We start from the raw sequence: 15,835 nt of genomic DNA, 5'->3' as shown, positions 1-15,835 counted from the left end.
CTGTTTTTGCTTTCAAACTTGTCTACGAGTTTCTTCAATTATGATGAAGATCAGAAACTACTATCACCACTCTTTGCTTCAGGAAATTAGCATGTTAGCCTTATCCAGGGGCGGAGCTAGGATTTTTTGTTTGGGGGGGCCAAATTTTGTTACTAATATATTAGTTTCGAGTCAAGATAAACCATCACACTCAGGCATAAACGCACATACATAAATATAAACATTAATATTTTGATACTAGAGTAGGTCATAATTTATAAATATATTGTATATAAAATTAATAACTTTCACATTTGTATATTCGCAAGATAATTTTTTAGGGGAATTTATCATCTTTTAAACTCCAATACTATACAAAAACTGTCTAGTTTGATATTAAACATGTAAAAAAAACGAATTAGAAAAAACAAAAACTACCTTGTTTTTATAACTACTAGATCAATTGAAAATTTCTATTGATTTTTAAGAGCATCATTGAACTAATTCAAACATTTGGGAGGGCCAACTTCTATTTTTTAGCTAAATATTTAAATTTTTTAATACTTATACATAATATAAAATAAATTTTTAAAATTTTGGCCTTGCTGTAGCTCCGCCCCTGGCCTTATCTATTTCTTGCTCCTTGGCCAATCTAGTCATCAATTTGATCGAGCACACTTGCTCTTGATTTTTCACCTTTTGCCTTTTTGGTGACCACAGAAACAATAATGGAAATGGTGATTAACATTAGTGTAATTGAAGAATCCAAATATAAGCAGCTATGGTCCAGACCAGAGACCACTCAGATTTTACTAAGCAGCTCATATACAAAATCCTATCACCCAATGCTACAATTGATTAGTCTCAAAAAAAAAGAAAAAGAAAAGAGGACCACATGTACTTTCTGTTTCTACTCATATGATTACTTCAACACACATGATTTGGTAAAACAAAACTTTGTTTTATTATTAAGAATATATATTGCTACAGATCCCAACATATTATAAAAGATAAAGAATTTAGGAATTGTAAACTGATGTGTGAGCAAATCACTCAAGTGATTGGAACATGTTTCCTGGCCGGTGCAAGCGCTTTGACCTATATAATTAGTCAAACAAGTAAACGGCAAGCTTTGCCCCTCCACTAATGAAGGAAATGAGAATGTTATCTTTTTGAGAACATCCCAGAACCCAGCATATAGCCCAAATGAAGCTTTGAAAATAGTGCAATGATAAAGTACACTAACACATAAAAAAGTGGATTGAGTAAAATGGAAAATTGCAATGATGGTTTTAGAAGGAAAACTAGAGTGGTGAACAACTGGTGCAAACACATGCAAACATAAGAATGAATTTCCATGTTTCTCATTTCTGAAGTGCTCAATTAGTGCTCAACTGTGACAATGCTGAATCACGAAGTTCAAAATATTATTTTGGACCCAAAAAGAATGCAAAAATAAATAAATAAAAAATGGACACCGAGATCGTAGGTAGGGGCAAAACATATAGCCAAAAGGTTCATAGTGTTTTTTGCTCCAGCTTGCAACTAGCAATGCTTGCAGTAAAAGTTCGTACTCAAACTACATTCTACAAACATATAAAGTTATAAACACCAACGACCAAGTTGAGTTACTTAAGAGGCCGCAGAAAGATGAATGAACAGCAGTACATGTTTAATAGGACAATTCTTTAGAAGATATGATTTCTGCTAGTTGATTATCTGTGCAAACAAATGGAGCAATTACTAATTAATCACCAGCAACCTGCCATGATAACCATATATAGGATTCCATATAATTAGCATGGGCTCTATAATATAATCAAAAGCCAAATAAGTAACCAGCCTGAATTTGATCTCAAAAGAAGAGATTGCAATTCAAAATTAACTAGCCTTAATTTCCATTTTTGCTTCTCCATTGTTTATCAGTGTAAGTTCTTGTAAAACAATTTCACACTTTCTGATTTTAGATATGACAATTTCTTGGGCAAAATGGGTAAATGCCCTTAATTTTAAAACTATGTAATAAAATACATTTCTTTTCAAATTATTTAGCAAAATGCCCCCTATTTTGAAATTCAATTTTAACAAAATAGAGTTACAGATGGAAACCGACACCATCAAATCAAAGTTCTATGTGAACAATTTTATAAAAAAATTAAGTAACAAAATATGCATAAAACTCGACATTGCTAAGGGTTAAAAAATCACATAGTTCTCTCGTATGCTTTCTATTATGGAAAATTTTGGAGTAACAAATTAATATAAGCCCAAAGCCCACTAACTCAATATTTTCAGCAACTCAGACAGACGAACCCGTGAAAGAAGCCCATGTAGTTGGTAAAATCAAATGCAAGGCTGGTTAGAATTGGGCCCACAAGGTCGAGCCCAAAGATCCACCATTTGGTCTTTAAATTTGGTAAAGCTAAGTTAGCAAAAATGGCCAGATCAAGAATATAAGGCCCACTGCTACAACAAAGGACTTGCTATGCGGACCAAGCCTGCATTTGAGAAGAAGAAACCCAACAAAGGGATAATTTGGAGATGTGAATTGCAGGGCAAAAGACTGGCTCATCAAGGGCCACTCTGTAGAGAAACCATATAGCTCAGGTTAAATGCAATATGCAAAAACCAGACACTCAAGGAAGAACCAAAAGTCTGTTAAATTAACGCACATGCTTGACATACATTTTTTATCCCAATAATGGATTCAATCAACATTTAATGCTAATTTCCTAATTCTCAAATTCATCAAATCGGGAAAATCAATAACAAACTACTCCTTTTGAGTGTTTTCTGTCTAAAGAAAGTACATAAGTCCATCAAATATACCAGGTTGTTCTCTCATTCGGTAAATTTTTTAATGACTCTAAAAAATCTATAAAATGGAGGAGGACCTGAACATTTAGGACATCAAATTGAGGAGACTTAGAGAGAGATAGAAAATTACATTTTGAATTCAGGTGCTTCTTAGTTCTTATATTCGCATAAACCTTCAAACAAATTTAGTAGATACTTAAACATTAAGTGCACTAAACAGGAGTGACTTTTTTCTTTCATTACACTAATCACAATTTTTCTTTATTCCAAGGCCAATACCATGATTTACCCAAGTTTTGTGAGTTGGACATAGTGTTTTCCCTTCTTTTGTAGGCTTGTCAAGTGCTGTGTCATACCAAGGCTTTGTTTTGACTGAATTTTTTTCTACCATAAAGTGTTTTCAAGAAAAAAGAAAATATTTTTAATTGTTCAATTGCGTTTCTGAAAAGAATATGAAAAACATATTTTTTTACTACTTTCTCATATTTTCTCATCCCAAGCACATATAAAAAAAAAAAAATGAGAATTTTAGATTTAAAGAAAAATTGTGGTCAACGACCAATGGCCGGTGGTAGTGGTTGGTGATTGAAGTCTAGGGATATTAGTGGGGGATGGTGGTTGGGTGGTTAACAGTGGGAGCAAGGGTGGAGGTTTGGTTGATGAATTTTGAGTGAGGCAAAAATAAAAGGACTGTAAATGAAAATGTAAAACATTTTTCGCTAGAAGTGCCTTTATTCTACAATTAACAAGAAAACAAATTCCAATTAATCAACAAACATTAAATTTTTCGCTAGAAGTGCCTACAAATACGAAAAATATTTTCCAAAAATTAAATTTTGTTGAAACAAACATGCCTTAAAATACTGTATTAGCCTTCTCTATTATTCGTGAAGACAAAAGTCATGGATTCAACTCCATAAACTAAATTCAGGTTAGCAAGGAAGACCAATCAAGTGCAAGTGTATGGCAATACTACAAACGCAAACTATTTTACAATATTTTTACAAAATTTTTATTTGATAAATTCTTACTAGTTCTCATTTAGGTCTACCGCTAACGTCATCTCTTTACTTGCCAATAACCACTTACCAAATCAACAATCTGTAAAATAATTTATGACTTTAGCATTTTCCATATTTTGTACCAAAAATTGCTTAGTCAATAAGAATGCAAGGAGCACATAAATCATACTGTTTTAGATTTCTTAGTTATTAAGACAAGGAGCACATAAATCATGCTGTTTTAGGCTTCATTTGGTAGAGTAGTTAAATAATACATTTTCAGTTTTTAAACAATATTACACACGTTTTCACACATTTTTTCACTTACATGTATTTCAAAAAAATACAAACAACAATGCTTAAACTTTTCTACTAAACGAGCCTTAACGGAAAAATAAGAACTATTGTTATCTATAGTCATATCCTTCTTTTTCTCTATAGTCGAATACGGGTGCTATTAATGTTGGAAGATTGTCATTTACTTAGAATCTACTGTGTTTTTTTCATAGCAAATTTGACAAATAGATTGTTCAACCAGTATACAGATTTTGGATCAATTTAGATTGATTGACTGCCTCGATTATGTTGTTGCTAGCAAATGCCACTATTTTTGGTTTTGTATCTTCCAAATCATTCCCGCAGGAGGTCCACGATTACTAGCGATTTCGGCTTCATGCAGGCAAGTTGTAGCCTACAATCCAAACTAAGGACGGGTTTTTGGGGTTAGCTCACCCTCGCGGGATTGCGACCCTTTGTCCCGGCCATTGTAGCACATGTGTCACCCAGGGCATAAGGGGCATGATGACTTGACATCATCCTCACATTCCTTCGGCTTATCACCGGTAGTCTGCTCAGGGTTCCAAACTGTAAACTCCCAAGCAGTGGGAGGAGCCCGGGGCTCTGATCGTGTGCCTATTGAAGAATGAGCCGGCGACTCATAGGCAGTGGCTTGGTTAAGGGAACCCACCGGAGCCGTAGAGAAAGTGAGTCTTCATAGGGCAATTGTCACTGCTTATGGACCAGAACTTGGGTGATCTATCCATGACCAAGATGAAGCTTGGGTGAAACTAAGTGGAGGTCCGAACCGACTGATGTTGGGGTTAGAATGGCAGTTCCTACGCCTTGGGAGGTACCAAATAAATGACTACCCGAATCAGGGTTTTGAGCATAAAGATGCCACTGACCTATAAAAAGTGGGCCTAATCCTTGGGGATGCGGCAATACCTCTAAGAAATTATTCCATGAACCAGAATAGAAGAGTTTGCCTCGCCCATGAGTAAATATTTCATAGTAGCCTCATTAGATCGTACATCTTTCTTGGTATATCCAGATAATAGATAGGAGCATAAAATAAAACATTCTGGAGCTACAAAGATAGTTATTAAATCGTTAGCACTGCATAAAAACATTCCTCCTAGAGTAGCTGTTAATACGATTAATAGAAACTCTGTTATAACCATTTCTGCCTATGGGGTCGCTTCTGTAACTGGATAACCAGCACTGAAAACCGTCTTTACATTAGATGGTTTGGTGTTTTGATGATCCCTACCTTATTGACCGCATCTAAATAAAAGGCAGGCGCCGAAAAGGAACCAGCCCAGCCTCTTCAAGAAAGCTTTGCTTGGTAGGCGCTGCCTATTCACTCGGACAATGCTCTGAACGTGAAAGTGTGTAGTTTCGCCCCCTTCTCCCATACTGAGTCACAGGCAGCGCCTCGGAAGGCACAGATGTTTGGATTGAACTTATTGTTGTTGAAACTGAAAATACTGTGGCAAAATAATTTTTAAATGTATGAATAGTACCGTGAGATCCATTTTTAATATTTTTAAATACATGAACAGTACACACACCGTACGTAAACAGTGCCTGCATTGTTTATAAACAGTAAATTTTGCCTCTGAAAGTCAATAACTATGACTAAAAAAAAAAAAAAAAAAAGCAACAACGCATTTGTAAACGCAGACGCCAATCCAAACCCCACCATAATAATAAGCAAGTTAAATTAGTTCAAACTTTGACAAAAAAATAGTCCAAAAAGTAGCATAGAATTCGACGTAGCGATTAGGGTAGTCATGACATATGCGCGTACGTACGGCGGCACGGCCCCACATGGCCATGGAGCGTGGACGGACAAGTCCAAGATGAAATTCTCTTACACACACAACAATGTCTTTGTTTTTTCTCAGACACTGCTCTGTGCCACAACAACGCACGCAAACAATATATGGATCAAAACCCAAATGTCCAAAACCAAAAGCCTCTCTTTTTGTGATTATTGGGGTTTAAACCTTTGAGGCTTTATTACTCCTATGGTATTGCTACCCTTATAGTCTTCTTCTTCTTCCCCAAAATCTCAAAATTCTCAGTTATCTTTGCAATCTCACTGCCGTTCATCAATGAGGATCAGAAAACGGTGCCCCCCTCCTCCTCCTCCTCTTTTAGTTTCACCGCCAGATGTTTTATCTTCAACTCCTCAGGCGAGTCGACCTCCACTACAGCCATCTATCACTGGCTATGATCTACGGCTACCGGAGCGTCTTCAGCCAGTCAAAGTCAGCAATATCAGCGGCTGGGATTGCCCAAACCATAACAACTATTCAAAGGCAAAAAACGAGTGCAGCTCAGATAGTTATTCCAATGAGGTACATAAGAGGTCTAATGTTTGTTCTTCTCTCCACTGTGTTCTTTGTATGTAGCTTATTAAGGTTTTTATCAATGTTTAAACCGTGTTGTTTTGGGCTTGCTTTGTAGGAACCACCTACCCCTGCCAGAGAAGAAGAAAGCACTTCCAAGGACAACAAGTTTAGTGCAACTAAGCAAAGGTAATAATCTTAAAGGAAAATTCTTTGTGTTTTAATAGGATGTGCATTGTACAGTTCATACTTCATATTGTTCATACTAACTTTTTACCCATCGTTTTTTTTTTTTTTTTTTTTAATTATACATTTTCTGTTGCCCTCTTTTGTACGTAGCACCAATATTCTTTAGAGTTTCCAGCTGTAGTAATTAATGCGCCTAGCTTCTGTGTGTGTGTGTGTGCGCGTGTTTGCAGTGTCGGATGGTACAATCAGAAAAGCACTGCAGAGACGGAGACAGAGACATCGCCTACAAGTTCCATTTCTTCGTCCTTATCTCATTTTGGTACGTACACATATATCAGCTCTATATTCGTACATACAAATGTTCCTTTAAGTTCATAACCATATACAAATTGCCCATACTTCTGTTGTGTGCCTATTGCCTAGAGAAGCTAATATTGCCTCACCATTTCTTACAAATTTCTCTTTTGTTTGGATCTTTTGATTTGGGTTGCTGCCCTAGCTCCTAGTCTTGTTAAAGTTCTAAGGGGGCTGGATGCAATGCAATTGCAGGTCCCCCTATGTATAAATCTTATTTATTGATAAAGTTTTTCATTTCATCAAAAATAGATAATAACATTAATATGAATGGTTTTTTGTATATATGTGTATGTATGTTGGCGAGTTTATTATAGAAAAAATTACATAACTTTTTTCACCTCCGATGTTATGATATTAAAAAAAAAAAATTAAAATTATTGTGTATGTAGCATTGATGATTATTGACACTGTTATTTCAGTCTCTGATATGGATTTGATGAACAATGACACTGACAGGAAGCTGGAGTGAGGAAGAAAAAGCATTTCCATTGAAGAAAAGAAGAGCAAGCTTCATTAGATTAATGTTAAAAAATGAAGCTACAAGGAAGGAAGAGAAGGAAGAAATGGGTAAGAAGAGTACTAGTACTAGTGCAATTGCAAATGATGAGGGGAGGTGCGTCAGGTCAAATGGGAAGAAATGGAGATGTTGGCAATCGGCTCTTGAGGGTTATGCTCAATGTGAGTATCACTTGAATCAAGAAAGAGTGAGAAACATGAGGCATATTTGTAAGCAAAGACAAGCTGCACAGATAAGTAGTAAAGCTGAGAAGGTACTGGAGACTAGTTTGTACGGTGAGGATGAGTATAACAGTGATGATTATGATGTGGGATTTGAGGTTGGTAAGGTTGGTTTGGTGAAGGCTAGGTCAATAACTAGTTTTTACTAGCTCTTACTGTGGCTACTCTTGAGTTCTACGTGGCCTTAGCTAGTGACAAATTAATGGCAATATATAGTTGAATTGGTCATGGCTAACATTTTCCAACATGAAATATGAACTTTTGTTTAATGCTGTTCATATGTTGACGCAAATGAAAAGGGTCTTTCATGTTTCTTTCCAATTTGTATATTGTTTATTTTTATTTTATTTTATTAAGAGCGGGTGAGTGGGAGAAAAATCTATCTCATTTGCCTATCTTATCGAGCTTGCCTCTTCCAAATTATCTTATATGCCTGTCTTATGCAATGCGTCTTTTGCTTGGGATCTACATGCTTGTGAGAGGTGTTCCATGAAACCAATAAACAAGAGGAGTATGGGTAATACAGTAAAAATAATGTTACACACAGTGTTTCTCACAGAGGTTTATTTGACATATTTTTATTTGCTCTTATTTAGGTCTACCACATATATCACTTTCTGATTTACCATTTATAACTTATCACCTTAGTAATTATGAAATACTTGGCAAAACTACTTTTATTGATCTAGTAATGGAATGTACTCATGCTGTCATGCACCTTCCTTTTAATTTATTGGAAGGGAGCTGTGATAGATCAACCATTAAATTTATAAGTGATGGATCAATCATTGATTTCAATAATGTTAATGTGTTAACTGTCTTAGTTCAATTACCACAATTGATTACGAGTTTAAGTTAATTTAATTAGTAAAATTTTTTTGTTGTTGAATAAAAAATATATAGATTTAAATAATACTTATACCAAAAAGAACCTTGTTATTGTTTTGGTTTGATAAAAATGAGCAATTTAAAAAAAAAGAAAAAAAAGAAAAAAAAAAAAGAGCAATTATTATTGAGTAGGCAGAATATGTTCAAATCCTAACTTATCTAAAAAAAAAAAAAACCTGTATAATTGAAATTTTGCCTTTCATTATCTTCTTATTTTTCTTTTTAAAAAAAAGTTCTTCATTTTGTGAGAAAAACTGTGATATAATTAGGCTCCTAAGTAATTATGTATAGCAGACCATAGAACTGGATCAGTTCTAATGCAAGCTAAACCAAAAGGTTAGTTAATTCTAAATTGAACTAGTTTATTTCAATTAGTTTTTCTAGAATCGGATGAGGACAAGTTTTAGTAACATACAATCTACGAAAATGTCAAATTTGATAATGGAAAATGTTAAGGAGCTATTTTTATAAATATTTTATTGAGAGAATGATAAAATAATAAATGCTGTTGATAGCTTTTTATATTTTCTAAAAAAGTGATATCAAAACTTTTTTATTATAGTTATTAACAATTGCCTTAAGAACATCCATTAATATAACCCTTTAATAATAGTTATTGTAGTGAATACATATGAGAACATTTCAATTTTATTTGTAGAGAGAACCTATTTAAAAGAAACAAGATGGATGAAGTGAATTAATATAATTGAAGCACTTATAAAGAAGAGTAACTTAATTCAAGTCAAGGAAGTAGAAATTAGTGCCATTAGAAGTAGCAAAAAAATTATACGCTAATGAAGGAGACGAAAAAAGAATATAATTTTAGATATGAAAGAAAAACGAAGAAGAACACATACATGCATGTGAACAATATCAATTAGTCTATTACTGGGGGTGAGCAAGCATGATGATTTCTGCTTGTGCCACTTTTTTTTTTTTCCTATTTAATAAAGGTCAGCATTTTAAAGCTATGCTCATAATTTTTTTTATATATTCTTTGTACGAGTCATATTCCAAAGTTGTAGCATGTATGGGTGGCTGTAAATTTATTCAAATCCTTTTGTGATAATCTGATATATTGCTTAGAAATTTCATCAACGACAGACCAGAAAGCAAAAGAAGATTCTCTAAACTCTATTTTTCAGCAAAAGAGATTCTCTAAGTCTATTCAAATGTTTAAATAAGGTTGAACCACTAAATTATGTCGCGCACTAATGACTCATATACAGTCCAATTTGAAAATTTCCCATGTTATTATTAATACCTGAAGACTAAGCCATAGAAGGCTATAAAACAACTTGTAAGTCTTTACATTATATATTATACTAATCGCTAACCCGTGCAATGCACAGGAAAACTATTAAATACAATTTAAAAAAAAATATTTTAAAATAGTTTTCTATTGACAATGTTTTCTATTGCAATAGTTTGAAAATTTATTATAGAACAAAATTTAAAACATGACTATATATTTTGAAAATCTAATCGTTGATTGCAAGTTTTTTATGGTAACATAAATAACCTACATTATGTAAAGTCAAATATGAAATTCAACTCCAAATTGTAGACTTAACTTGTAAACTAAATGACTGAATTCATTTGATAGGAGTACTTAGACTTTGAGATTATTATTAATTAATACTCAAGAATGTAAAAAGGGTCTATCTCCCTTGACACAATATTTTGCAAGCTAACTACTTGAACTTTGAAAATCATGGTTCTCCCACTCTCCTTCATCTCTAGATCAAATTTGATGTAAAATTTCACCTCCTTTATGGTGCCTTTGAACCAAAACAACACAATTGCTGAATGTATATTTGAAGGCACACTACAGACTATAGTATATAAAAGCTAACCTCTTTTTTTTTCTCTCTTTGCATCAATTAGTATGTAAAAAGCTACTTAAACATATCATTACCAGAACAGACTCTTTTTTTTTTAATAAGTATTACCAGGGAATAGACATAGCATAAAATTGGGTCAAGAAGGTGAAATCAACCAAGCTTTCACTGTTATTGGCAATATCATGGTTTACTTACCTTCACACTCACTCTGGATGATTAGTGTTGTTCAGCTAATGCTAATATAGTTGTGTCAGTGAGACAGTGACTCAGCACCAGATAGTAGAATGGTCTTTTATTGGGAGCAACATTATGGTAGGAAACATACAAAAGCTATGGTCGCTACTTGGGTAGTTCAGATAGCCTATTAACAAAATCGTATGGTAGGGGTTGTGAGCTGTGGCTTCATTGGCTTGTGAGTAAGGTTCAATATGCAAGGGCGGCCTAGTATTCAAGTTTAAGTTTAGGGTGGGTCTCAGGTTTTTAACAAAATCGTATGCTTGTGACCGTGTGGGTCTCAGGTTTTAAGTTTAGGGTTTTTCAAAAACAAAGTCATGAAATCATGTAGTCGGGTTTTCAAAGGTGAATCGTGTGGTTTTTACTCAGCAAATTAAAAAATTTTAAAAATTAATATGAGGTGTAAAATTATGGAGCTCCAAAGCATAATTCAGATTTTGTTGAATAGGGGAAAAAAGAAAGTAGTTTAAGTAAAACGTAAAATATAAAACGTAAAATAAAAAGAAAAATAAAATAGTGCTGACGTGGAAAATTGTAGGAGTTTCAGAGGTTTCGGTTTTATATATAAAGGTAGAAGTGGTTTTTATATATATGGAAATATATGTAGTCCTGCTTTAAATCAATTTTCCAAACAAAAAATTTTACCAAACTAAAAATAATTAAATCTGTTCTACGTTTTTGGCGGCCTGGTTTTAATTTACTTGGTAATTTGGCTAGTAAAATTAGAAAGGAAATAAGCGGGGAAACTTTCTTGTTAATTAAGAGGGAAAAGAAACTATTAAATTAAATTACCAAATAAAAGATCTCTTCCCTTGCTAACTGTTGAACTTGTGATCTGTTGGTTCAATTACATCCCTCACTAGGACCGAAAAAGTATTTTGTATCAAATGATACCACATCATCTGTATCAAAATCCAATAAACAAGAAACATGTGTGCAAAAATAACTATTCACTAACACATGTCTTTCATTTGTTAGTGGGTTAGTTATTTTTTGTTCGCATGTCTCACACTTATTGGATTTGGACACAGCTGACATGGTATTATTTAATACCAAATACCTTCTTCACTAGGACCAAAATTATGTTCCTTTAGCCCATAGGTCATCACTATATTGGACTTATGACTGTCCAACCTAGACTCGAACCTGATAAAACCTTCCAACTTGAAGGCACCTGAGTTGAAGGTCATCCAATCTAAGCACTAGACTAGTTGATGGCAAATTTGCATCGTTGAAAATCTCAGCTCAAGTGACAAGTGTCTTGTCTAAAAAATCATGTTCATTGGACCTATTCGAAAGTATTTTGTTCTCTTTCCCATCCCGTCGCCATGTACTTACTTAGGATTTAAAGAATGAGCCAAGCAATGTAGTGGTGTACAATTTTTAGTCCATCGATTAATGAGTATATCATATACCACACCCCAAAATAAGCTATACTCATCATCTTCCAAGCCTTCGTGCCGATATATTGCTGCCATCATCTTTTCTATCATTGAATCCCACATCTCATATACAAAATGAAGACAAGGCTTATCTGTGTCGGCTCCTCGTAGCATATCATAAATAGGTGCTGTGAATTCAAGGATATAATTTACAATATCCCACCAACGATCACTTAGAATCTTATCTTTCACCTTTTGAGCTTTTCCAACATCATCCTACTTATAAGAAGCCCATTGATCACTAATAGCCATGACTTAAAGGCATCTTTTTATCAACTTCAACATTTTCAACATTACAACAATCGGAGCAAATCTAGTATCAGCAACTTGGAGCAGTTTTAATGGACAAAATTCATTAAACATTACCAACCTCATTGAATGGTTCATGATAAAAACACGTATGAAGGATGCATCATCAGCAATACATGTAATCCAACTACATTCTTCATATGTAACTTCATTCTTTTCAGTCTTTTTTGCTGCAGAAATATTCTTCAAAACTAGATTGAGAGTGTGGACAACACACGGTGTCCAAAATATTTTAGGATACTCACCTTCAATAAGAGCTCCAGCAAACTTCATCACACTAACATTATCAATGATGACTTGGACAACTTTTTTATGTCCAATCTCTTTTATAGCATCCTTCAATACCCTAGTAATATAATGTTTGTCTTTGAACTCACCTGACCCATCAATTGCCTTTATAAACATTGGACCCCCATCTGATATAGCCATAATATTAATAAGAGGCCTCCTTTGTAGATCTGACCATCCATCAAAAACTATAGTTACTCCATTTTCAAGCCAAAAGTCCTTAATTGGTTTTAAAAGTCTTTCAACATGAGCTCTTTTTCTTTGCAAAAGTGTTGTTCTCAAGGCATTATATCCAGGAGGAACATAATCTTGAATGCTATAGGTAGCAGCATATGAATAGGAACTACGATAATATGGGTTCCTTGCAAAGTTAAACAAAAGCCCACCGGTGTAAAACATTATAATAATTCTACTATCCAATTCATGTCTAGCATTATTCTGAAATGCTCTCTCCAAAGGAGAATTCACAGTCACCTTCCTCCTCTTACCATCAACCGGATTTGTACTATCACTCCCTTTCTGTATTCGAAATGAGGGAATAAGTATAGGCCTACGGCCTGGGGGAGGTGGGGGTAAGGGAATTTGACTTCTTTGTTCTCTCTCTAAGTTATCATTCTCAATCTGATCATGCATTCGCTGCATTTCCAACCTCTGGCTCGGTGTCACCTTAGAGCATGCTCTAATACCTTTATTACTAATTTTTAATAAATGAGCCTTAACCCTAAAATAGGATCCCAAAAAAACTCCACCACAATAGTTGCACTTAAAAGTGTGTGTTTCCACCTGATTTAACAGTAGAACTAGGTGGTTTTTCTACTTTAGTCACATACTGCCAAAGAAGAGCTTCATCATTCGGCACTTCTTCATTAGATGAAGGTGAAGTTTCTGTGCTAGTAATTTCATCCATTGCAAATTCAATAGATTCAATTTAACCTACAAATAATAACTATTAACTAAATAAAAAATCAAACCCAAGTCACAACATTACAACTTATATAAAAAATTTAAAAATTAGATCACAGATTCACAATGAGTAATAGTCAGAGCATATGAGAGTATAATGAGCTTGAGATTGAAAAACTGAGATTGAAAGCTTTAATTAGTTTGATACCAAAGTTGATAGTGGGTCGGTGAGGTGAGGTGAGCTTGAGACTTAAGACTTGAGGTGAGCTTGAGACCGAGAGTCATGCAAAGAATAGGAGAGTGAGAACATGTCTTAGGGAATGACTAAGTGCGTCTGTGAGAGAAGGGAGACGGAGAGCAGAGAGCCGAGAGGGAAGACAGAGCACAAAGAGTGAGAGAGAGCTGAAGATTGAAGAATGGTGCGCTTTGAGAACTGGGATAGTTTAGGGTTTTGTTATTAAGTTCAAACAGTGCGTTTTGCACCTTTTTTTTTTTTTTTTTTTTTGAATTTCGGCCTGAATCAACCGATTCGGCATTGATACTGCCTAAATTGGAGTGTTTCAGCGGTTTCGCATGATATGGACCAGTTCGGCCCAAGTCTGCGCAAGTCAACACGTATTGGAAAAAAAAAAAAAAATTGGATATGGTAGCGGCGTCACTCATGCGGTGCCCATTTTGTCACGTCCATGCATCCCAGCATTCCAATAATGAAAAAGTTTATAATTTAAGTCATTTTCACTACAAAGTAATTATTTTTCTAAATTCATTATTTTTAAGATGACAAAAAAAGATAAAGGAATAAAGGAAGAACAAGTAGTAATAGATTAAAGAAGAGAGAGTTTCTTATTAGTACAACTAGTAAGTTACCCATGCGATTGTTGACACCCTATTTTGCAACCCGTATTTAACTTCACATGAAGGGTAAAAGGGTAATTTCACATTGGAAATATGCATCTTGATTTTGGTCATTAGATCCTTAATCTCATTTCACCAAAATGATCTTGATGTTGTAGCGATCAAATTGACTGGTCATAAGCCCTAATCGGACCATTAGATTGAAAGTTATCATCAAATCAAGTTTTAATGGCTGAGATGCACTATCACAAATTGAGTCCGACTATATGTGATTATGAACAGTTGATTCCAATTGGTTATAAATATAATCAATTTGAGATCGATGATGTGTCATAATTTGATTGGTTAGGACTACATTTTATGGTAGGGTTGCACACACCTAATTAACTAGATAGTTAAACATTAATTATTCAACGAGTAATTTGTGCAATTATATTTTAATTAGAGTAAATTTGGAACCAATTAAGTCTGAAATGGGAGTGATTGGAGCTATTTAATGTTAATTGGAAGCTAATTTGGGACCTATTAATATTAATTGTGCTGAAACTATTTTCTAACAAATAACCTCTGCTCACCATTTCATTGATATCTCTCAGAATATTTTGAATTTGTGAATGAGATTAATTTTCCCAGAAACTAGACATCCGGGGCTTCAATTTGAGTACAAGAATGAGACAATTCCGATCAGAATTGAGGCAGATATGATTTTTCAAAGTTGGCTCTACAGGCTGTTACAACAGCTACGAGAAAACCGAACTTTGCTTGCTCTTCACTCTCATCAATCTCCACATTTAATGCACCAGATTTCCTCAAAGGCTAAAATGAGGTCTACGTTCATGATTCTTTGTCAACCCTCATTAAATGACCTTCCATTCATATTTCCTCTATCACTACTATATAAACCCCACTCTCTTATCTTCTCTTAAGTTCTAGTGAAGTTGAGTAGTCTTGTCATATTTTGGTCTTCCTGAGACTCAAGGTATTGAGTGAGACTCACTCTCCCTCTCCTAGCTCTTCTTTTCCTCCACCTTTAGGACCTCCATCAAGAATCCCCTCCTCCATTATATGGATCTTGCATGAAGGTATAATCCTCTTCCCTAACTGTTTGTTTATATTGCCATGATGAGAATTTAAGATTAAAGTATGATAATTCCCTTGAATATATTTTAATGTTCTTATGTGTTCTTCACATGTTCTTAGTTGTTCATCACATGTTCATGCATATCACTAGATTTAATCTTAAATCCACATCAAAAATATGAAAAACATGTTTGTTTAGTAATTCTTTCAAATTCTTGAATCTAGGTTATCACTATCCATACACATTCACTAGAGTTTATTTTTCAATCCAAATGCCA

At 34.3% G+C, this 15,835-nt stretch overlaps 2 protein-coding genes across 2 annotated transcripts; one reads left to right on the top strand and one right to left on the bottom strand.

The window, feature by feature from the left end:
• The first annotated feature begins 5,994 nt into the window (after window positions 1–5,994).
• Window positions 5,995–8,035, top strand: LOC126690873 (uncharacterized). The gene is made up of 4 exons (XM_050385991.1): window positions 5,995–6,439; window positions 6,549–6,619; window positions 6,850–6,938; window positions 7,433–8,035. The coding sequence occupies exons 1-4, from the start codon at window positions 6,194–6,196 to the stop codon at window positions 7,861–7,863; spliced, it is 837 nt and encodes a 278-aa protein (XP_050241948.1). The 5' UTR covers window positions 5,995–6,193; the 3' UTR covers window positions 7,864–8,035.
• Window positions 8,036–12,014: 3,979 nt separating this feature from the next.
• Window positions 12,015–13,361, bottom strand: LOC126691204 (uncharacterized). The gene is made up of 3 exons (XM_050386264.1): window positions 12,677–13,361; window positions 12,489–12,601; window positions 12,015–12,338 (listed from the first exon to the last, which is right to left on the bottom strand). The coding sequence occupies exons 1-3, from the start codon at window positions 13,359–13,361 to the stop codon at window positions 12,015–12,017; spliced, it is 1,122 nt and encodes a 373-aa protein (XP_050242221.1).
• Window positions 13,362–15,835: the final 2,474 nt, after the last annotated feature.

The sequence above is a fragment of the Quercus robur genome, chromosome 7 (assembly GCF_932294415.1).
Source record: "Quercus robur chromosome 7, dhQueRobu3.1, whole genome shotgun sequence".
NCBI classification, from domain to species: Eukaryota; Viridiplantae; Streptophyta; class Magnoliopsida; order Fagales; family Fagaceae; genus Quercus; species Quercus robur.
Note: the sequence above shows the minus strand (reverse complement) of the source record. Positions and strands in the feature narration are given on the sequence as shown.